Genomic DNA, 25,283 nt, shown 5'->3' on the forward strand with positions numbered 1-25,283 from the left:
TCGATTCTGATCTCTTTCTCATCCCTTGTGGGTTGCAATATAGGCTGTCCAAGTTGCCTGCAAAATGTATAGATGAGAAGAGACTTTCTTGATGCGTCCAGCTGTTTTCACTTTTGAATGTGACAGACTATCAGCTTTATCATGTAAGAGAAAGTCAAGTATCAAATAGACTTATAGATCCAACCTCCAAGAAAAACAAAAGCTTTTGGAAGAGAAAAAGGAGAAATTTGTAGAAAAGTTTACATTATTATTTCTAGTGTTGTATTTATGCAACAGGTGAGCAGACAGCTTTTGCCAGGATGTTGGCTGCCCGTGTTGCACGAATTTGATTAGCTATAATGAGGATGGCGTTAGACGTTTTAACTCACTAGAATGCCATGTTCTATCTGGCTCTCCCCCCTCCTCCACCCTTTAAATAAAATCGAATCAAAGTGGATGGTTCCCAAAGCAGCTGATTTACTACAATATGTATTTGTAGGAGGAGCTAGAAAATTAACCTCCCTCAAAGTTTTGGAACTCTGCTGTTCCAAAAAGAACAAAGAGGAATTGTCTCCCAAAATAATGCATAGAAGCTTCATTCTTCTTTCATCAAAATAATGTTTCCTGTTTTAGGACAAGCATTTTCTTCATGTTGGTACATTTCTAATCGAATTCAGCCAAGTATATCCTCCTGCCAAAATAGCTTTCTAGAAAAGATTACAAGTAGAAGAGGTGATAACTGGAGGAAACGAGCAGAGTTGATACACATTACTTACCAGGAATGTATAGAATTGTTGTTAAAGCAAAGCATTTAGTTTTTAGTTCAAATAAGTTCTCACTTTGAATAAACATATAGATCACATCTGAATTCATATAGTCTTTTCCTTTTTGTAAGTATACATCAAAATGACATACAGAAAAACTGCTCAAATTGATAAAAAGGCAGCATTAATGAAATGAACAAAAAATAACCAGTTTATTTACTGGAAAAAGTTATGCATTACACCATATTCAGTTGGTAACATAAACCGAGATATAAGAATCGATATATTGGCTTCTGGTTATTTTCTTAGCACTGGAGTGCCTTTTCCAACCATTGAGTGCATGATCAGATTACACAAATACAAGCACATATCATGTGGATTCTCCCATGAGACATTATTCACTGAGGATTGTCTACAATAAAAAAAGTTAAAGTACAAGCAATAATAAATTCATAAGAATTTTTTGAATTTAAAATAAATGCATGTGTCTTTGAGAACATTTCTTTTGAAATTCATATTTTTAAAAATAACAAGTTTCTTAAATCAGTCTTTTAGTCATGTTTTCATATGGTATTTATCAGTAGGTGGAAACACTTCACATCATTTAACCCCAAAAGGCATAATAATTAAACTGCAATTAAATGTAGGAACAGTTGAATCATTACAACAATAATACGGTGTACAAATCAGAGTTGGCCACACAATACACATGTTAATACTGGAAAGAAATACAATATCAGAATCGTGGATGGTTCATCACATAAGCATAATCATGCAAATAAAAACACTGAGTAGATTATAAAAATGTCATAAGAGATTTTCAAATAGTAATTGTTTGACTCTCATAGTCAAACCATTGAGCTTAAACATTTTGTGGGAATAATGTTACAATGATGTATTTCCTCTAAGATTGGCTGCACAAATCATACCTATGAACCCAATGATTCATTCTGTATCTCCACTATCTATCATTGAATAATTATTTTTAAATAAAATGATATTTCCCCTTACTTTATAGTTCTCTCATCTTTGTTTTAAAATGACTTTTTAAAAAGAAAAACATATTTACACTAAGAAGCACCAGATTTACTTCTCGGTGTTTTCATTAGAGAACAATGATTGAGGAATAATTCTGAAAGAAAAAAAGTAAAAAATGTGTTCTCAACAAGTGTTCTACAGCAATTAAACTCCAATCACAGGAATAATCTGGCTCAGCAGTTTATCCAGGCTTCAGCTTAAATAGGGCAAATTTTAAATAACTCGAGAAGTAAGGGATAAAAATACACTGAGGATTAGAGCCATGCAGTTCAATATGGAAAGGAGACCAGATATAGATAACAATCTCCTTACATTCCTAATGGACAGAAGATCACAGAGAAATGAGACTTCTATAGTGTTCATCTTATGAATATGGGAAAGCTTACATGATGTGAAATAATTCATGCAAACATTTTACATTGCATATTTCTATGCACTCTCGCCCTTACACTAAAGGCAGTTAATTGCTCTTCTTCTTCTTAAGGAGAATATTCTGGAAAATTCTCAATTGGGGAACATGTCTTAGTACTAAATATCTCTTTCAATTACACTTTGAATAATAAGGACGAAAGACATGTCTAGATGAAATCTTTCAGGTGTAAACATAATACGATCAGGTTACAAATGCAATACATTAGGGACTATGGCAGTTAAGTTGGCATATAAATAAAGATGAACTTAATTTTAGACACAACTCATCCGAGGGCATTATTACAGACAATGGAAAATGTCACTCGGGAGCTAGATTGATCTTGTAGTTCCATAGAAGTTGATTTTAAGGTAAAAAAGTACTTGTCAGTATCAGCACTGATCATGCTCTCTGTCATAACCTATTATAACTCCAGTTCAACAGCTTTTTGAAGAATTATGTTCCCTTTACTTGAAAACATATTCTTGTACATTTTTTGCAGCCTTAAATATAAGGGTTACTTAAAAATCACTCTAGTTTATAAACAAACAAAAAAACTGGAGGGCAACCTTTTTAAAATTGTGAACTTTATCCCATAAGTTTCTTTCAAATTTAGTCCTACTTCCTACCTACCATATCAATGTATCTGTGGCAGCCTGAGTTTGAACCCACCACAGTTCCTTACTGGAAATCCATCAGCTTCCCCTGATGTCTCTGAGGGACAGATTGTAACTTTTGGCTGATTGATTATGACAATTATACATTAAAATTGACACTCATCCCAGAAGAAAAGATATTTCATTTCTTCCTTTTCATGTTTTGTGATCTCCATTTGAGACATGTAGAGAACTTTAATTAATACAGAATATCAAGAAATCTCCACATTCTTAGGTTATTGGACCAATGTTTCATGCTTGTTTCAAACAGAAGAACTTATCTGCACAAGGATATTTTCCAAAGCACGAAAAAAGCAAATGTTGTAGACTGAAGATCCTTTTAAATAAAGACGAAATCTGAAATGTGTTTGCCCCCACTAAGGGATTGCATACCTTCTATTTCTGAAGTATTCCTGAGGACGTTGTTTTTTTAGACTCTGACAATTGAAGTTTTTTAGTAAAAGTCCTATAGTCTGAACAATTTTAAAGATTCCATGGAATATAGCTGAAAGAAAAAATAATACCAACAATCATTTTTTTCCAACAAATATCTTGGAAAAATAAAGATTGCCATCCTATTTTCAAATATAAAATATTTTATGATTAACCAGTAAAACTTTAATGTATTTTAAAACTCAAAATAAAAGAATCACAGGATTATGAGCTCCCAGAACTGAAATGCATTCTCCTATCTTGCCACTTAATACTTACTAGACCACCAATGATATTCAATTTTTACAAAACAAATATTCTTTATGATTATCAATTTCCACGTTAATTTCCCAGTGTTAAAAATCTCTTTCCTAGAGTTACTATACATCCTTCACACTGAAGCCTTTTTTATTCTAGACTTAGTAACAATATGTATAGCTGATACCTATCATTTGTTAAATATTCTTTTCTTGAAGACCACTATTGTACCTCCTCTTCGTTAGACTAAAGTATAATTTCTAAATAGGTCTTTTCTTATTTAACAATTTTCCTTTTTCTCAAAGTTCTCCAAATTCTTTTATTAGAATCCAGAATTGGATATATGAATGGGATCTAATGGATTATGTGTGGACCAGAAAGATTAAGCCAAGCTCCTTTATTTATGCCACTCAGCACTCAGGCCAAAGATAATTTATTGCTTCTTCTTATTTTTTGATTAAGGAAAATCCTCAGGAGAAAAGCATTTCTCCATACTATTCAATATTGTAATTGTGCTTACTTTTAAAAAACTACCTGTTTACTTTGCTAACTACTTTTACTAGTTAGCATTAATCTTTGCTCACTCTGTTTGCAATAATTAGCCAGTATTTTTTAGTGTATTTCTGCTGTTTATTTTTCCTCTCCAAGTATGTCTTCAATTAGTCTTACTGGAGTTCATTCTTTTTGGTTCTCACTAGTTCTGCCCCTTTTCAATTTCCTTTTGAATTCCTGATGTTATCTTTACAGATACTGATTTTTATCAACACTACACATATTGATTCACTTTAAATGCCTATAAATAAATATGGCTCAGTGTAAACTATACTAAATGATGCCACAGTGTAAATACATGGTATTCTCTCTTACTGCTTAGGGACTATCACTTAATTTTGTGCTGAAAATGAGAAATTTATTTCCAAGTTTCTATAACTTCTTGGCAAAGATTCACTAAAATTATTATTTTCATAGAATTAGTATTTCAGAAAAAGACTTTCCCACTCTATGAAGATAAATAACTGAAATGAAACTAGTTTATAATAGACGTAATAATACACTTTGTATTGGAAGAAATGTTTTGTGGGTGACCCGGCTTTTCATGGAGTCCTAGATTCAGAGTTAGGGATAAAGAATGCAAATACAACATTGCCGACTGGCAATACTGCCCCGTCATCACACACAGACAATACTTCCTGCTGAACTCCCAGTCCCACCAAACAAAACCGATGAGACGATATAGGAACATGTTCTGAGGTACTTTTTAAAAAGGCATATATTTCCCTCAGGCACAAACAGTTTTTATTAAAAGTCAACTTAGCAGCTATGCCACTTCTCAGGTCCAAATACGTGGTGCTTGAGAAAGGGGGAAAAATAAAAAACACAAAGTGAGGGCAGGGGTAAGCTTTCTTTCATTGAACTCTGATAAAATCCACAGTCTCACTAATACTGGTACTAGGCAGATACAACGCCAGTGAAATGAAGACAATGTTTAGGAACAGCAAGGCCATGCAGGTAGAAAAGAGCAGAAGGTTAGGCTGCTATGGTTGGGAACTTCATGTCGAATCGTTTTGTTTCTGTTTCTGTACTTTAACCTGAACCCTTATTTTGGTGAAGATTTCAACTCTTTACTCCACGTTGCATAATAAATGACACTGTGGAAAATAGCACTCATATAAAGAACACAAAACGTCCTGGTTGCTTTGGTAATAGCGACCACTACTTAATAGGCGTATGACTAACGAAAGCTCCTGCAATGTGCTTTACGACTTACCATTTGGTCTCTGATGGACCACTCCATTTCTGTGCCACCCATGTCCGCTCAATAAGCTGAGTGGCTCCTGGATCTCCTTTCTCAGTGCCCTACACTGGTAACTGTCCTTTGTGTTAACAGTGAGGGTCATTTTTGTTTTGAAGAGAAGTTACAGATGTCTTTACATGAAAAGGTCAAACCCTTATGGTTTTAAATAAGTTAAGGCTACCTGACAAAGACAAGGAATCAGGGCTAGGAGCAATTGTGTGGGCAGCACTTGATGGTTAAGGAGCCCGAGAGTGTTAGACCTTTCAGCTCAGTTAGCTGTTTTCCTTGTTTGTCAGATTATGTGCAAAATAAATTTTGCTATGAAAATCCACTGCCTTAAATCAAGTCATAAAAGTTACCCAGCAGAATCTGTAAATTAACCAGGAACATGTATTATCTCAAGATAATAGAATGTTTGTAGGCACCTGAGTGTTTGTCAAAAGTAGACAATGAGCTAAGGTTTATTATCTATTGTTTTTTGGCAAGGAAGATTCGTTATGAAAAAACCTAACAACAACAAAACATACAATTTTAATCAAACTTTGAACACTCTCTGGGTAAATTAATTAATTAAAGGCTATCTTACATCTATATATGTATATATTTTCCCATTTGTACTTGATACCTTTTATCAGGAAAGACTCAGTAGGACCCTGATTTTGGGAGAAGTAAAAAAAATTCTGGTCATTAAATAAACACACCATTTTTTTCCCTTCAAGTTATTGAGCCTTCTTTAACGTTATCACACACATATACACATACAAAGGAGCAGCACCAGTACATCTACTCAACTGCAATGAAAAAATAAAAGTAAAGATGCCATCAAAACTTGAATAAGTCAATAAATCATAACTTAGTCTCTTTCTTAGATTTACTTAGTAATGTCCAGTGAAGAACTCTAGTTAAAAATACAAAAACAAAACCCAGCAGTTAATGAGCTACTGATTAGAAAATAAGTGCATAAACAATACCAGCGTAGCAGCAAAATACAGTTATTGTTAACATTCTGATGCACCTCATTTATCATTTTGTGCAAGAAAAATGACCACAGTCTGGCCAATTCCAGATTTCAAACTCAATTCAAACTCATACTTAATTGAGCAAATTATGCTTATTTGAAAATAAATGAATTAAATTCACCTCAGAGAAATTATTTGTATAGACATAAATCATGTAGCAAATAAAGTACAAAATAAATATCAATGACAAACATATTGGAATCAACTTCCCTAGCTGAATTTGGAGTGTGAGGAAAGATGATATTGCAATATATGTATTTTACATGTCTTAGGTCTCTCTTATGCTATCGAGGTAAAGCCAGCCATCTGAGACACGTTTTCTGTTTCTTTTTTCTTTTTTTTAAATTTAAATGAACTGTAGCCATTTGATGGCAGAAGTTTATCTGTGACTCAGAGAAACCACAAAATGTTTTATCACATCAGGGTCTGTGCTTCGTGTTCTTCTCAACTTTCTCTTGTCTTCCAAAACGATGGACATTAATCCAATCGTACATCTAACAACCGAGAAGAAAACACCCGCTGGATCTTGGGCAGTATCCTGTGTGTGGCTACAAAACTTCCACCCCAGATGTTCGTCCACAGGAGATGAAGACTAGGGGTGAGGAGGCTTGGAGAGACAGTGGAGAGGGGCGCACTGGGAGCTGGAATGTGGCTGCTCCTCAGGGAGAGCTGTGTCAGGACTGGAAAGGAGAAACAAGCACGTCAGCAAGAAACACATTTCAAAAGGCACAGTGGTAGGGGTTAGACGAGATATTTTTGCATACATTTTGAGAACATGAACAGAAATCTGCACAGTAAATGGTTTCCATCTAAAGCATGCCAAGATAATGGTAGCTTTTCAAAACAAGGCATAAAAAAGAAAAATGAAATGTATTAAGGAAATGATATATGAACTCTTCCCTCAAAGTCACTCTTCTCTTTTCTTGTTTTCCCTATTTTCTTGCCCCCAGCATTTTACAGAAGTTCTTCTCAATTTTTGCACGGTCTTGTTCTCCTAGGTCTCTGCGTTAGCTGTAAGATTTCATGAGATCAGTTCTTTTCAAACTTTAATATGCATGCAAATTACCTGGGGAGCTCAATATAAAGGGCAGATTCGGATTCATTAGGTGTGGGGTGAGATCTGAGATTCTACATTTTTAATGAGCTCCCAGTGATGCTGATGGTACTGACAGGTTGACCAAGGCTTTGGAGTTTAGAGGATTCTATAGTTATCTGGTAGATCCAGATTCACTAGGATAAAGAATTTGCCTGTGGAAGTCTAATTTGCTCTAAGAATTCCCCCTACCTGCTTGGACTTGGAGGTATAAGGAAGAGTTTTATATTTCACCCCCCCCCCTTTTTTTTTGTTTTAGATGGAGTCTCGTTGTTTTGCCCAGGCTGGTGTGCAGTGGCTCCATCTCAGCTCACTGCAGCCTCCGCCTCCCGAGTTAAAGCGATTCTCCTGCCTCAGCCTCCTGAGCAGCTGGGATTACATGCATGCACTACCATGCCCTGCCAATTTTTGTATTTTCAGTAGCGATGGGGTTTTGCTATGTTGGCCAGGCTGGTCTCGAACTCCTGACCTCTGGTGATCCACCTGCCTCGGCCTCCCCAAGTGTTGGGATTACAGGCGTGAGCCACCAAGCCCAGCCTAACATTTGCCATTTGTTAAGTGTATAATGTAACTTTCCAAACGACGCCTATGATAGCCTCTAGTTTAAATGAACCTGTGCTCAGGCCTATCACGGTCTGGATGAATAATCTTGAAGAATAAAGAAGCAAAATCATTGAGTTTCCTAGGGTAAAATGACAAAACACATTTGGGTTTGGGCCTTTTAAAATTTGACTAGCGGCCAGGCGCGGTGGCTCACATCTGTAATCCCAGCACTTTGGGAGGCCAAGGCAGGAGGATTATGAGGTCAAGAGATTGAGACCATCCTGGCCAACATAGTGAAACCCTGTCTCTATTAAAAATACAAAAAAAAATTAGCTGGGTATGGTGGTGTGTGCCTGTAGTCCCAGCTATTCGGGAGGCTAAGGCAGGAGAATCGCTTGAACATGGGAGGCAGAGGTTGCAGCGAGCCAAGATGGCGCCACTGTACTCCAGCTTGGCAACAGGGCGAGACTCCGTCTCAAAAAAAAAAAAAAAAAAAAAAAATGTGACTAGTAATGGGGGAATCACAACATGGAGATTTGTTTTTTTAATTAGAAAAGAGTATTTTTCTAAAACTCTGTTATATTCCCTTAAACTATGAAAGTCAGTACTATATAATTCATTTCTACCAGAAGTGATGTTTGAGAGAACAATTCAAGGCTCATTATTACTATTAATTTAAGCATAGCTTTTTAAAGCTAATTAAAATTAGCTTTAAATTTAATGGAGTTTAAAATGTAATGGAGTCATTAAAATTAGTACTAAACAAATAATTTTTATCTTTGGTACTGAAATTATCCTTTATCTATATCTCTTGCATTTTAATACAAAATCATAATTATGGAAAATATCTGACTGGCTTGAGGTTATTCTTTCTTCCCAAACTCTTTGAAGTGCTGTAAATTTAGTTTAAAAGAAGATTTGCTGTTCTGTACTGGTTAAGACAAGCAGTGACAAAAATTATTTTTCCTACCTATTTTTAAAATGTGGTATGTAAACATGGGAGAACTGGAGCTTCAACAAAAAGCCTAAGAAAATAGTGCATAGTTTCATTTGTAAATTTTTTTGATATGGAATCTCACTGTCCCCCAGGCAGGAGTGCAGTGGCACGATCTCGGCTCACTGCAACCTCCGCCTCCTGGGTTCAAGCAATTCTCCTGCTTCAGCCTCCCGAGTAGCTGGGATTACAGGCGCCCACCACCGCGTCCGGCTAATTTTTTGTATTTTTAGTAGAGACGGAGTTTCACCATTTTGGCCAGGCTGGTCTCGAACTCCTAACTTCAAGTGATCTGCCCACCTCGGCCTCCCAAAGTGCTGAGATTACACACACGAGCCACCGTGCCCGGCCTCATTTATAAATTAGAAAATAAGCCCGGGCTCGGTGGCTCACGCCTGTAATGCCAGCACTTCAGGAGGCCAAGGCGGGCGGATCATGAGCTCAGGAGATAGAGACCATCCTGGCCAACATGGTGAAACCCCGTCTCTACTAAAAATAATAATAAAAAAAAAAATAGCTGGGCGTGGTGGCGGGCGCCTGTAGTCCCAGCTACTCCGGAGGCTGAGGTAGGAGAATGGCGTGAACCCGGCAGGCGGAGCTTGCAGTGAGCCGAGATCGCGCCATTGCACTCCAGCCTGGACGACAGAGCGAGACTCCGTCTCAAAAAAAAAAAAAAAAAAAAAAGGGAAATAAATTAAGAAAATCTTAGGCCAGGCATAGTGGCTCTCGCCTGCAATCCCAGCACTTTGGAAGGCCGAGGCAGGCGGATCACCTGTGGTTGGGAGTTCAAGACCATCCTGACCAACATGGAGAAACCCCGTCTCTACTAAAAATACCAAAAAAAAAAAAAAAAAAAAAAATTAGCTGGGCGTGGTGGCACATGCCTGTAATCGCAGCTACTCCGGAGGCTGAGGCAGGAGAATCGCTTGAACCCTGGAGGCGGACGTTGCGGTGAGCTGAGATCACGCCATTGCACTCCAGCCTGGGTAACAAGAACAAAACTCCGTCTCAAAAAAAAAAAAAAAAAAAAAAAGAAAGAAAGAAAAGAAAATATTTAAAACAGAAAATAATGTATGGCAAGATTCACACTTGACCCTCCAAACAGAGTTTGACGGCCTGGTAGACAGCAGGTTACAGGTCAGACTTTCCCATCGACCTAACAGTTTCTTTCTGCAAATATGCATGACTTAGACTGCTGACTTCCACAGCACATGTAGTAAAAAAAAACTCCAATTTTACTATACGTGCTGTGGAAGTCAGCACCAGAACTAATTTCTTTTTAGGGAACTAAACATATTATGCAATGTGATTTATGGCAAGTAATGCAGAATCGTCACATTACACAAGAAAGATATGGCTTTCTTTTCTTTTCTTTTCTTTTTTTTTTTTTTGAGCAGAATCTTACTTTGTCGCCCAGGCTGGAGTACAGTGGCACGATCTCAGCTCACTGCAACCTCTGCCTCCCCGGTTCAAGCAATTCTAGTGCCTCAGCCTCCTGAGTAGCTGGGATTACAGGCCTGCGCCACCACACCTGGCTAATTTTTATATTTTTAGTAGAGACAGAGTTTCACCATGTTGCCCAGGCTGGTCTCGAACTCCTGACCTCAAGTGATCAGCCTGCCTCTGCTTCCCAAAGCGCAAGGATTACAGGCATGAGCCACTATGTCCACCCAAGAAAGATATGTTTTTGAAGACCTTGTGTAATCCAATACTCTTTTTTTTTTATTCCTTTAGATAGATTTCTTACATAAAGTGAGTTATCTATAGTATTAATATTTTTAATTTGCATAAAATGCTGCAATCACATGGTGTATATTATGTGTAAATTAACCTGTAAGACACACATTCTTGGCTTACAGGTTAAGATACTATTTCTTGGATATAAATATTTGATAAATTATAATCATTTAAGGCATAGAATGAATTCAGTTTCAGTTGTGATTGCCAAATATTTTCAAGAGTCCACTTGTTATTCAACATTTACCATTGATTTTACTTTACATAGGTAGATCATGTTGTAAATGGCAAGTTTAGGAAGCTGTTACTAAGATATAAAATTGGATACATCTTCAGGAAGTTTCTTTTTTTTTCCCAAGTAGAAAACTACTTGATAGAAGGGAAGTGCTAAATACCAAACAACTCTATATATTTCAATATTATATCCAAGGCTATATACTTTGGGCATTCCTTTCATATTATAATACCTATTATCTATAAACAATTTTGATAATTTAGCTCTACAATGGAATTAGCCTGTAAAAAGTATACATGGAAAAGTTCTACTTTTTTTCTGTTTTTGGAGACAGGGTCCTCTTCTGCCACCCAGGCTGGAGCGCAGTGGCACAATCTCGGCTCACTGCTGCCTTGAACTCCTAGGCTGAAACGATCCTCCCACCGCAGCCTCCTGAGTAGCTGGGACTACAGATGCAGGCCACCATGCCTAATTCTTGCATTTTGTTTTAAAGGACAGGGTTTCACCAAGTTGCCTAGGCTGATCTAGAAATCCTGGGCTCAAGCAATCTTCCCACCTCGGCCTTCCAAAGTGCTGGGACTACAGAGGTGAGTCACCATGCCCGGCTGAAAAGTTCTACATTGTTAAAGGTGAGAAAATGCTCTTTTATTAAAAAATCATTCACCTTAAAAGCTGTTTGAATATATGTATAAACCGAGTGAAGTACAAAATAATTTTTTTTTTAAGATGGAGTCTCATTCTGTTGCCCAACCTGGAGTTGCCCAAGCGTGATCTTGGTTCACTGCAACCTCCGCCTCCCTATTCCAAGTGATTCTCCTGCCTCAGCCTCCTGAGGAGCTGGGATTACAGGTGCCTGCCACCATGCCTGGCTAATTTCTGTATTTTTAGTAGAGACACAGTTTCACCATATTGGCCAGGCTGGTCTCGAACTCCTGACCTCAGGTGATCGGCCCACCTTGGCCTCCCAAAGTGCTGGGATTACAGGCATGAGCCACTGCGCCCAGCACTCAAAATCATTTTTCAAAATGAGAAACAGAACACCTGATGTGAAATAACTCAACATTCTTAGCACATCTTCTATTTCTCATTAAACAAACATTCCTTTTCAGTTTGAGGGAAAAGGAATTATGGTGGGTGATTTACATACTCTGACTTTGCTCCTCACAGTGTAACTGAAATAGATTTCTCCTCTGCAGTGCAGCCACCTGTGGTGGTAGGTAGGAGTCACTAGGCTCAGTTGTGTTCAGGATATGTGACCTTGAACAAGTCATTTTACCTTCCCAAACCTCAATTTCGTCACATAAAAATGGGTGTAAGACCAGGTGTGGTGGCTCATGCTTGCAACCCCAGTACTTTAGGAGGCTGAGGCAGACAGATCACTGGAGGTCAGGAGTTCAAGGGCAGCCTGGCCAACATGGTGAAACCCTGTCTCTACTAAAAATACAAAAATTAGCTGGGTGTGGTGGCGCACACCTGTAATCCCAGCTACTCGGGTGGCTGAGGCAGAAGAATTGCTTGAACCCAGGAGGTGGAGGTGCCAGTGAGCCAAGATCACGCCACTGCACTCCAGCCTGGGCAACAGAGGGAGACTCTGTCTCAAACAAAAACAAAAACAAACAAAAAAAGCCAAAAAACTAAACCAAACAAACAAAAACAACAACAAAAATGGGTGTAATAACTGTGCTTACCCCTTATGGAAGGCTGTAATGTTTAATATGTGTAAAGAAATGAACCCTTGTCTGGTTTATACTAAGAATTCGAATGTTGGCTATGTGTTAACTTTTCTGCCAAGAAGGAGTAAAAAGGGCAATGAAGGTATTAACATTGACCCATTTGGCAGTGTGTATGGGTGGGAAAAGAGTCAGTCATCATCCCAGCAATTTTGGAGTCTTTTCAGATCTATATGCATTTAATCATTTCTTTATGTAGACCACGATGGGGAACAGTAGTAGAATTGGGCTCTAGACCAGGCTGTATTCATGTGGGTAGAAACTGGAAACATTTGAGAAGCTGGAAATGTTTGTAATTCATTAAAATGCTTTTCTTTAAAGTAAATCATCCCTGTGGTAGTAGTAAGCAACCTAAATTTATTAATCTCAGAACAGATGGAACTAGACTACATAATTGTTTAGTCAAACTGGTTCTCAAAAAACAAGCAAGGTGGAAAAAAAAAAAGTTAAAAAAATCTCCTGCCAGCCTTTCCATTTCCTACTTAATGGAAACACTTCAAGCAGTAGTCTTCTGAAGCAGGAAGGTTGCTCGAGCCCAGGGTTCAAGTCCAGTTTGGGCAACATAGCCAGACCCAATCTCTGAAGCAAACAAAACAGCAGCCCGCTCCACGCTTTCTTCAGCAAATTAGAGAGGTTAAGAGATTGCAGATCTTTGTCTTGAGGAATGGTAAGATACTAAAAAAGTATTGATAACAGATACTGAGCAGACACTCCAAGCCAGGAGTGTGCCTCACTAAATTCCCTCAGTATCTATTGTCATCTGAACTTTACAAGTGAAGAAATGGAATCTTAGCCAGCAAAAGAAATTTTCCAAAGTTAAATAACCAGTGGGTATTAGAAGTGGGAATTCAACCCAAGCAATCTGATTCCAGAGCTCATTCACTCACTCAGGTATAATCAATATTTAGTGCACAGCTGTCATGTGCCCAGCACTGACCCAGGCCTTGGGGTAAGGGCTGGGGGTGCTTGGTGGAGAATGGACTGTAGTTGAAGAGCCCATGTTCTTAACCGCTACACATTCAGAATCCCACTGAGACGAATTTGAATATTTATATTGTTACTTATATAATTGAGATAAATCTATAATTACATTATTTCTTTTTTTTTTCTTTTTTGCTCTGTCGCCAGGCTGTAATGCAGTGGCGTGATCTCGGCTCACTGCAACCTCCACCTCCCGGGTTCAAGTGATTCTCCTGCCTCAGCCTCCCGAGGACCTGAGATTACAGGCGCACATCACCATGCCCAGCTAATTTTTGTATTTTTAGTAGAGATGGGGTTTCACCATGTTGGCCAAGATGGTCTCGATCTCTTGACCTCGTGATCCACCGGCCTTGGCCTCCCAAAGTGCTGGGATTACAGGCCTGTGCCACCACGCCTGACCTATCATTATTATTTCTAACCGAAATTAGTGCTGTTGTAAAATGGCATTAGCAAAAAACCTTTCTTAAAGCCCTGTTGCTGAAGGTGGTGGGAACAATCGACTAACACACACCAATTGGAAACTGCTGGCTAGCAACCTATTTTATAATGTATTTTTCTTTTTATTTATTTATTTGTTTTTTGAGACAGAGTCTCACTCTGTTACCCAGGCTGGAGTGCAGTGATGCAATCACAGCTTGCTGCAGTCTTGACCTCCCGAGCTCAAGTGACCCTCCAACCTCAGCTTCCCAAATAGCTGGGACTACAGGCATGTGCCATTATACCTGGCTAATTAAAAAAAAAAAAAAAATTGGTAGAGGTGGGGGGGTGGAGGTCTCCCTGTGTTCCCCAGGCTGGTCTTGAAGTTCTGGGTTCAAGCCATCTTCCCGCCTCAGCCTCCCAAACTGCTGGGATTACAGGCGTAGGCCACCACACCTGGCCAATAATGTACCTTTCTGTGCTAACTCAATGTTCCACTGATACAGCTGGCTGCACAACTGCCTCTGAGACCATGTGACACTTTGGCTTCAGCTGCCACTGTGTTTCCACACTTGCGGCACCCCAGCTCCCCTGGCTCTGACCCCTGACCACATGTAGCTTGCTACTGACATCTACTCCTCAGACACACATGGAAAGTGTTTGGGCCTGCCCCTGCTCAAAAGAAGCCTTCCCCTGGTAGAAGGGCAACAGCTGTGATAAGGAGAGAACACTGAGCAGATGATGAAAACCACACCCAGACTACTGAGGTTTGGCACCATCAGAGGCCAGGTGGCTGGAGATGAAGCATTCCAGGATGGAGGTGAGGTCCTGATGGAACGCTGAGATGCTGTGTGGAGGTTCACCAGGATGGAGGGCAATTCATGACTGATTTGGAAAGCTTTCCTTTGGAATCGGAATTGTCAGCAAACTCTCCAGTTCAGTGTTCAGGGACTGTGCAAACCTGTTTTAACAATTTTTCAAGTAATCTCACATAAAGGTCACTGTCACAGCAAATATTATCTTTTGAATGCTAACTACAATGTTTTTCTCCACCTTTCAAATTCAGTTTTACCAAGGCTACTGAGTGGACAGAGAACAGAAACACAGAAACACTTTTATACAGCTGTTCTATCTGTCTGTCTATCTATCTATTTATCTAGAGACAGGGTCTTGCTCTGTTACCCAGGCTGGAGTGCAGTGATGTGATTTTACTCACTGTAACCGCAAATTCATGGACTCAAGCAATCCTCCTGCCTCAGCCTCCCAAAGTGCTGAGATAACCAGCATGAGCCACTGCACCCAGCCTTTATATCTAATTCTTTATATTATTCCTGTTTGTTGGCCTGAGATATATATTTTTTAATTTTTAATTTTTATTTTTAGATGGAATCTCTCTCTGTCACCTAGGCTGGAGTGCAGTGGCACCAGCTCAGCTCACTGCAACCTCCACCTCCTGGGTTCAAGTGATTCTCCTGCCTCAGCCTCCTGAGTAGGTGGGATTAGAGGCATGTGCCACCACACCCAGCTAATTTTTGTATTTTTAGTAGAGACGGGGTTTCACCATGTTGCCCAGGCTGGTCTCAAACTCCTGACCTCAGGTAATCCCTCTGCCTCGGCCTTCCACAGTGCTGGGATTACGGGTGTGAGCCATCATGCCTGGCCTATTTAAATTTTAAGTTTTATTTTACTGTGGTTTTTGTTTTGTTTTGTTTTGTTTTTTAGCAACAGGTTCTTACTCACCAGGCAGGTGTGCAGTGGTGTGATCATAGCTCGCTGCAGCCTTGAACTCCCAGGCTCAAGCGATTGATCCTCCTACCTCAGCCTCCTGAGTAGCGGGGATTTTATTTTTTTAAATTGACAAATAATAATTGTACATATTCATGGAGTATATAGTGATGTTTTAATACATATAAAGTACAGGAATCAAATCAGGTCAATTAGTATATTGGTATCCCTCAGATTCCGCAGGAAAATAAATATATTTTAAAGACAAAAGAAAACGAAAAGTAGGACAAACATCATAACAATTCCAGCTTTTATTTTTTGGAAAGGAATGAAACAGTGGACTAATCCAAGTATTTACACAGACAAAGGGGCTGAAGGCAGCCTGTAGTCTACCAGCTGGCAGCCAGCAAAATAAACCCCAGCTCTCTTGTATTCCCACTGGGAACACAGGGACTGCAGGTGTCCAATGTGTGTCTATGTAGCCCACACTTGAAATAAAATACAGCAAAATACAATGATGCCTAGGCAGTTCAGGTGTCGGAAAGGGGAGCTGGGGTCTATGGATCTGACATGCAGCTGGGTGGAAGGGAAAGGACATCTGAATTTACCTGACAGTCGGGCAGTCTTGCCTCCCGGCTAGTTGTGAGCACTGTGGCGGTACGGAGGCAGCAGGCTGCTGACAATCTACAAGAAACTGATAAATTAGACATGTATACAAAGAGATGACAGAGCAAGGTGTTAGTAACAGTGACTAAAGCAGCTGCCTGAGAGATTTAGTGAGGAATGTGCATTCACACAGAAATATCCTGATTCAGCTTTTTTTTTTTTCTTCTTGAATGACGCCAATAGAAAAGACAGGCTTTTTTTTTCTTTCTTAAATACAGTATTAAAAAATTAGTGACACAGCATTACTAGCGAGATTTCTCAAGTACATTAGGATATATGTGGCCATTTGTCTTTGGTATTTTGTTATATCTAAAAATAAAGGGTCTATTAATATAATGAAAGATCTTCCAATTCTAAACCTGAATGTGGTGGTGGTTACTTGCTTAGCACTTAGATCTCTTATTCCAAAATGGAACGTATTCAGATAACTGACTTTACTATCAGGACACATGGACATATTGTCAGTCCCATAGGTAACTTGAGAAAAGTGTGCAATATAATCTTTTCTATGATTAGTAGAATCTTAATTAAACAAGGAAATAATCTTTAGTTTTCTGAAAATTGATTTTATATATTGAAAATAGAATTGTTGGCAGAAATCTTAGAATGTCTATTACATAGTAAATTGTTAGTGACTTGGACTAGAAAGCTAACCTGAATGAGAACTCCACTTTATAATTGTTTTTACCATTTTAAAGTCACAATATAACACACTAGGTTAACAAAGTGCTAGCTAGTAAAAATCAAGCTTTAGCTGGGTTAATCATCTACTCCAAGAAAGTAGTGCCTGGTGTTCTAAAAAAAAATCAAAGAGCAGTCTGTTTACTGGTACTAGGTGACTATATTAGAATCATGCAAGAAGCTGGTTAGAAATGCATATACATCATATTTCTCCAAAAAGATTTTTGCAAACAAGTTAAAATTGGAATTAAACTTAAAAATTATTCTTAAATAATTGAAGCATTTCCTCTTGCCAACTGCTTAGACTATGTATTTGCTTAGCAAATCCCTTTCCTTATATGTGTTTGTTTGTTTGTTTATTTGAGACAGAGTTTTGCTCTTGTTGCCCAGGCTGGAGTGCAATGGTGCAATCTCAGCTCACTGCAACCTCCGCCTCCTGGGTTCAGGTGATTCTCCTGCCTCAGCCTCCCAAGGAGCAGGGATTACAGGCATGTGCCACCACACCCGGCTAATTTTGTATTTTTAGTAGAGACAGGGTTTCACCATGTTGGTCAGGCTGGTCTTGAACTCCTGACCTCAGGTGATCCACCTGCCTCGGCCTCCCAAAGTGCTGGGATTACAGGCGTGAGCCACTGCACCCGGCCTCCTTATATGTTATGTAAATAATATTTAATCCACATTATCACAAATTCTGGATTTATAGCCTTAACGAGGCTCTACTGATATTTACATTTGAAGTCTTCTATTTAAGTATCACTGTTATATTGTTATAAAAAAGCCTGCCTATATAGTTACATAACTCCAGAATTTAAAATTCGAAAAAACTGCTGATGCTTTTCCAGAAATACACTAAAACTGTTTGTGATGCAAAGTAGAATACAATATAAGGCAGGCTTGATTTTTGTTCACTCAAGAAAACATTACTGAAGGAACCCTTTTATATGGTGGTCTTTGTTGCCATCTTATTAATTAGCGCATCTTAATAGGAACAAGGAGATCTGATTTTTGTTTAGTAGCTGGTGTTCAGATGATCATACTCAGTAAAAATCTTTCAAATATAACAAATCTGTTTTCTCAGATTGAGGAAATTACTTTTTTAACTCTGTTTTCCCATTTTGCAGCATTGATTAGCTCCAGATTCCCTTTTGTAGAAACTCAGAGTCTTAAGGAATGCATTCTTTTGTCTTTTAAAAATCTTCGCTCCTTTTGTCTTTTCCAACAGCTTTCCTGCCTATCTGAGTGGTAATTTAGGAATGTCTTAGACTAATTTGACAACTATTTTGATAAGGCCACCAGACAGGCAGTTAAGTCAACCAGGTGTGTGCTGCCCTCCGATGGTGTATTTGGGTAAATGCAATGGATGTAAAAACCACTCTGGATTCCTTATGTCTTACATTGCCAGGGAGGTATAATGAAACTCTTCTAAAGCAGAGTAGTGGCCTCTGTGGAATAGCGATCCTTAGAATTAGAGTAACTAGAGTATTAAAATGGCTTACATCTTTTAAAAATATCTCATATATTTGACTTTTTTTTGCCAATACAGTCACAGATTATTATTCATTCAAAATATAATTTATGATAAAATTCAGACAGCAGGTGATCAGAACCACAGTGTACTCCCTTAATGAAATGCTAGAGAGGTGGTAGACATTCTTCTTATTTGTAGTGAATATCACTTTTTCCTTCATTAGAAGTAACATCATCTCTGGCTAATGTTTATTTTTTATTTTATTTTATTTTTAAGACAAGAGTTTTGCTCTTGTTGCCCAGGCTGGAGTGCAATGGCACAATCTCGGCTCACTGCAATCTCCGCCTCCTGGGTTCATGCAATTCTCCTGCCTCAGCCTCCCGAGTAGCTGGGATTACAAGCGTGCGCCACCACGCCCAGCTAATTGTTTGTATTTTTAGTAGAGACGGGGTTTCACCGTGTTAACCAGGCTGGTCTCTAACTCCTGACTTCGGGTGATCCACCCACCTTGGCCTCCCAGAGTGCTGGGATTACAGGTGTGAGCCACTGCACTCGGCCTATTTATTTAGTTTTTGAGACAGGATGTCATGCTGTTGCCTAGGTGGCTATCATAGCTCACTTCAGCATCCAACGCCTGGGCTCAAGTGATCCTCCTGCCTCAACCTCTTGAGTAGCTGGGACTACAGGCACACACCACCACACCCTGCTAATTTTTTAAATTTTTGTAGAGACAGGGTCTAGCTATTTTACCTAGGCTGGTCTTGAACTCCTGGCCTCAAGCAGTCTTCCTGCCTCGGCCTCCCAAGATGTGGGGATTGTAGGTGTGAGCCACTGCTCCTAGCCAAGCTAATGATGATTATTTTTCATTTATTATTTATAAGCACTTAGCTACGTGTTATCCTTAAAGAATAAAAAACAAATTTCATAGATAAAATGGTGATAGACTTAAAAAATTAAACTAAAATGTAGCTACATTGCTCTGACTCAATTGTCTTCTAAATCCCTCTTCTCAGGTCTACAGCCCTCCAGTTGTGTCAATTGTAGCCTGGCTGAGCCACAGGTGTGTCTTAGGATGTACTTTGTAAAATGAAGGAGGTAGGTTGGGAGGCTGAGGAAGTCCCTTGTAGCTCTGAGATGCTGCAGGCTCTGAGTGATCTCCCCTGCTCCGTCTAGGATCTATTCTGCTAGGCTCACTCTTGAAGGAACTAGGCCACATCTCATTGCTTTGGGGGGCATAAAAGATGACAACTATGTGCATGAAGGAGCAGGCATTGTAGAACCCACAAAGCCATTGCTGTTGTTTGGCCACCAGGGTTTGTCTAAACCATTCAACAGTCAAGTTACTAAACTTCTATTTTGTGTCAGAAACTGTGTTAGGCAGCAGGGGGAAAAAGGTGAACAGAGAAAATGTGGTCTGTTTTATCAAGGAAGATAAGCATATTTAATAAGCAACTACATTGAAGTGTTATGATGGTGATGGTGATGGTGATGATGGTGGTGATGATGGTGATGATGACAGCATCTAGTACTTATTTATTGTTTACGATGTCTCAGGCACTGTATAGGCACTTAATATACATGCTCTTCTATAACCCTGTTTTATTAATCTCACTTCACGTATAAGGAAAGGAGAACTTAGGTTAAGTAACTTGACAAACTCCACTAGGCGGTAGAGGTGCAATTTGAATCCAGGATTGTATGGTCCAAGGGCTGAGCTGAACTTGCAGAAGTGTCACTGTATTGCCTCCTATGATAGGGAAAGTGTAGGGTGTTACAGGACCTCACAGCGGAAGTTAATTAAATTAAATTAGACTGAATCTAACTAATCAAACATAACTAAATCTAACTAACCAAACGTAACTAAATCTAAGCGGTTAGGGAATGCTTCCTGGAGGTTGTGATATCTAGGCTGACATCTAACATAATGAGTTAGTCAAATAACTTCGTTGTAACTACAAACTTTTTATGGTCTTTAGTAACAGTAATAAGACATTTTATCATAAAATTAAAGTGTTTATTTGAAATGATCAGAATGGAATTAGAAAATGCTGTACGTTTATATGATAAGGCCACAGGCTTGGGAAATGTCATAGCATACTCAAGAGATTATTTATGTATTTTTTTTAGAGGCCAGGTCTTGCTAGGTCGCTCAGGCTGTAATGCAGTGAGTTCAAGTAATCCTCCTGCCTCAATCTCCTGAGTAGATGGGACTACAAGTGTGTACACTGTGCCTGGCTCAAGAGATTACTAATGCCTCCAGGGCAGGGACGAATATGGAATATTATAGCTCAAAGCATCTATAGGTCTGTCTCGATATGCACAAGAAGAGTACCCTTGTATGACACTCCTCCATAAACAAGGGCCTCACGTAGAAGGGAAGATAGAAAAGAAAGGGAGAAATAAGAGAGGAAAATATTTGCTGAATCAACATGATGTAATCTTTCCTATAAACTTTACATTTGTTATCTGTTTTAAGAGACAGGGTCTCTTAAAGCCTGGTCTTGAACTCCTGGGCTCATGTGATGCTCCCACTTCAGCCTCTAAAATAGCTGGGTGGACAGGCTTGCACTATTCCTACATTGAGGAAAATAAGTGTTTTTGATAATATGGGAGAATATCATAGTCTCACATATTTTTTTCTTTAACTTCTTTTTAAAATCTCTCCTGCTAGAAACAAACACAGAATTTGCCATCACAGTAGGTGCTCTACAAGCCTCCACTGATTAATCCAAGCTCAGCATGTGTATTAACTTGCCCAAGGTCACACAGTTAGGAAGTGGCAGAAGAAGGATTTAAATTTAGCCTTTCTAATGCTAAGGCCTCTTTTCTATTCACTCCTCTGGATGCTTCTCAAATTGACACCAGCTACCTCTAGAAAATATCAGGGCCATAGAGTCAAAGAAACAGAAGGAAATTTGCCAGAGACTTGAGATACTGATTTTAAGGCAACCAACGCTCTCAAAAACACAAAGCAAAATGAAGGGTACAGGAATGAAGATAATATTGTTTTTAAAAAGAGGTGGCTGAAAATAATACATTTCATTGGCAGAGAGAGAAAGTTTTGCTGTGTGGCTTTCTCTCGGGCTTCTATTATTTATAAAATTTTCAATGCAATTTAGAAAACTAACCAATTTTCTTTTTTTTTCTTTGAGACAGAGTTTCGCTCTTGTTGCCCAGGCTGGAGTGCAATGGCATGATCTCAGCTCACTGCAACCTCCGCCTCGCGGGTTCAAGCAATTCTCCTGCCTCAGCCTCCCGAGTAGCTGGGATTACAGGCATGCATCACCATGCCCGGCCAATTTTTATAATTTTAGTAGAGACGGGGTATTGCCATGTTGGCCAGGCTGGTCTCAAACTCCTGACCTCAGGTGATCTGCCCACCTCGGCCTCCCAAAGTGCTGGGATTATAGGCGTGAGCCACTGCGCCCAGCCAAACTACCCAATTTTCTAAAAGTCAATGCCTTAGGGAGTCCAAGAGCCCACTGGTGGCTGTTTGGGATGGGAAGGAACAGCTCATGTAGGAGACAGGGAACACTTCTATGTTTTGGCTCCACACCTGGCCCAGATGGCAGCAGTGGGCACTGGTGAGCACCATGTGAGTGAAAGCCCATCTGTGGAGACCAAACCCAGCCACGATGAGTAGTGAAGCTGCAGAGGTGGCTTCTTTGGGGCCCAAGTGCTCTGGAGCAGGCACAGCAGCAACTCTTTGTGGCAAACAGTCTCCTGTAGCATCGCTTGACTCCACCTCCTCATTTTCCTGACTTGAGAACTAATGCATCCCTATTTTTTCACGAGATCGTATTTTCCACACCACATCTCTTTCCCTCATGACCATAAACAACCTCTGGATGCTCCGCGTGTTCCCATGAAAACTATCTCTGTCCTCTGAGTTCTCCTCAGGCCAAGTATCCAAGTTCTTCCTTTTTTTCTTATCTTTCTTTTTTTTTTTTTTTTTGAGATGGAGTCTCGCTCTGTTGCCCAGGCTGGAGTGAAGTGACATGATCTTGGCTCATTGCAAACTCCACTTCCCAGGTTCAAGTGACTCTTGTGTTACAGCCTCCAGAGTAGCTGGGATTACAGGCATGTGCTGCCATGCCTGGCTAATTTTTGTATGTTTAGTAGAGATGGGGTTTCACCATGGCCAGGCTGGTCTCGAACTCCTGGCCTCAAATGATCTACCCTCCCCAGCCTCTGAAAGTGCTGGAATTATAGGTGTGAGCCATCAGGCCCAACCCCATTTCTTCCTTTTAAGACGTGATGTCAATTTCCCTCACTCGTCTCCTTGCTCTCTGACCTTGTTCCGGTTTGTGCACATCCTTCTAAAAATGAGGTGATAAGAAAGGAAATCATGTGTGGTAAGATATGCCCAGTGAAGAGTACAGTGGCACTGTCTTGTCTTATCTGAGACATCCCAGTCCTATTAAAACAGCAGAAACCTCATGGCATTTTTGGGCAGCCACATCACACTGCTATTTCCATTGAGCTTTGTTTACAGGTAGTGCTATCAAGTCATTCTTCCTCCATCTTACAGTGCTTGGAATTCCAGCACAATATTTCATATCCATTTAAACTTTATGTTTAAAATACATGTGAAATATTTCGCCTCTTCCTATCTGATGAATATTTTGGATCCTATTCCATCATTTAGCATTTATTTCTCTCTTAAATCAGAAAATATGAGAATCATGACCTCGATAGCTTTATGTAAGATTAGCAATTAATAATAAGGTCAGGCTAGGTGAAGACCATATTTCATAAATATAAGTCAATGAATTTGGACCCTTTGCACATATCATTCAATTAGTTATGAGTCTACACAATTATATTATCCTCTAGAATTGATTTCTCTATTTGTCTCAAGAATATTAAAAAAAAAATGCCTGGTTAGTTGCTTGCCCAAGTTCAGACACATTATTTTACCATTTCCCTGGTCTTATGAGATAGAGAATGTGGGTAGTCCAGTTCAAGTCATTCTTGATGAACTCACACTGGCTTTTAACAATCCCCATTCTATAGAGAGCATTTGTAACTCATCCATTTCCAGAAATTTGCCAAGGATGAGGCAAAGTCTGTTGGTCTACAGTTTAGAGAAACTTTTCTTTTCCACCGTGTAAAAACTATATTTCTACATTTCTTCTTCTGACATACATAGGTATTAATCCTCTTACTTAAATATTCTCTTTCTCCTTAGGCACCTCTTCCTCTATCTTTCATAAGTTCATGATTTTTCAGTCTCTTTCCTTCAACAAGTGAGAAAAAAAGGGACGTGTGCTTTCTTCTTTTCCTTTCCTGTTTTGAAAATGGGCAACTCATATATTCTTTTTTTTTTTTGGAGATGGAGTCTCACTCTGTCGCACAGGCTGGAGTGCAGTGGTGTGATCTCGGCTCACTGCAAGCTCCCCCTCCTGGGTTCACACCATTCTCCTGCCTCAGCCTCCCGAGTAGCTGGGATTACAGGCACCCACCACCACGCCGGGCTAATTTTTTGTATTTTTAGTAGAGACGGGGTTTCACCGTGTTAGCCAGGATGGTCTCGATCCCCTGACCTCGTGATCCACCTGCCTCGGCCTCCCAAAGTGCTGGGATTATAGGTGTGAGCCATTGCGCCCAGCCCACATACTCATATCCTTAAAAATAGGCAGGAGAAATGGAAGTTGATATAAGGAACACACACGCCTCTTGATGAGACTCTTAGTTATTATATTTGCTAACTTGGTGTATTCTTCCCAAGACTGTCTATAAAAAAGGTTTAATAAATTTCTTTGAACAATTGCTATCATAGAACATTGCTGCTATTATCTATTTGAAAGTAAATAGATTTAAATAGATACCACTGCTATGGTTTGAATATCCCCTCCAAAATTCTTGTTGATACTTAATCTCCAATGTGGCAGTATTGAAAGGTGGAATTTTTTAAGAGGTGATTGGATCATAAAGGTCTGCTCTCATGAATGGATAAATCCATTCATGGATTAATGGATTCATGGGTTAATGGATTCATGGGTTATGATGGGAGTGGAATTGGTGGCTCTATAAGAGGAAGACAGACCTGACTTAGCATGTACAGCCCCCTTGCCATGTGATGCCCTGCACCACTTTGGGACTCTGCAGAGTCCCCACCAGCAAGAAGGCTCTCACCGTGACCTTGGACTTCTCAGCCTCCATAACTGCAAATGACAAATTCCTTTTCTTTATAAATCACCCAGTTTCAAGTATTCTGTTATAAGCAACAGAAAATGGACTAAGACAACCACTTTAGACCAAAAATCTTATAAACTTGGAGTAAACAGTCAATATTCATTAAAGACCTTTCAATAAGAACAGATGATTAACAGTTAGTAGAAAAGCAAGAACATTTAATTTTGAAAGCTGTTAAGTAGGAAATTGACAGAGAGTTATAGATTGTCCTAAAATTAACACTCCATGGTTAATGATCAAAGCACAGAGACATCCTCTTTTAGTCCTTATGGGAGGGAAAAGGATATCTCTCTTTCTTCTTTCTGCAAACCTGGCCATGTTCTTCCAAACTATTCATTAATAGGGATTTTAGGCAATGACAAAAAAGGAAGAGCGGGCAGAAGAAATGTAGAAGAAAGAAGGATGAGAAATAATGGTAATATGTAATGCTTATAAAAAGTGCTATATATATATATTTGCAGACAA

General features: G+C 39.3%; 1 protein-coding gene across 7 annotated transcripts in view; it reads right to left on the minus strand.

The window, feature by feature from the left end:
- Nucleotides 1–931: 931 nt before the first annotated feature.
- The window catches only part of BICD1 (BICD cargo adaptor 1), a 278,578-nt gene continuing 254,226 nt past the window's right edge, over nt 932–25,283 (minus strand). For 2 of the 7 annotated variants that reach the window (XM_055357921.2, XM_031000666.3), the window contains exons 9-10: nt 16,414–16,489; nt 932–7,030 (exon numbers count right to left, since the gene is read on the minus strand). In XM_055357921.2, coding sequence (XP_055213896.1) covers nt 6,943–7,030; nt 16,414–16,489 — 164 coding nt within the window. In that variant the 3' untranslated portion in view covers nt 932–6,942. Of the gene's footprint in view, nt 7,031–10,011; nt 16,294–16,347; nt 16,500–25,283 lie in introns of those variants that run through there. The other 5 variants (XM_055357923.2, XM_055357926.2, XM_063694067.1 and 2 more) reach the window with 4 other exon arrangements.

This window comes from Gorilla gorilla, chromosome 10 (assembly GCF_029281585.2).
Source record: "Gorilla gorilla gorilla isolate KB3781 chromosome 10, NHGRI_mGorGor1-v2.1_pri, whole genome shotgun sequence".
Classification (NCBI taxonomy): Eukaryota; Metazoa; Chordata; class Mammalia; order Primates; family Hominidae; genus Gorilla; species Gorilla gorilla.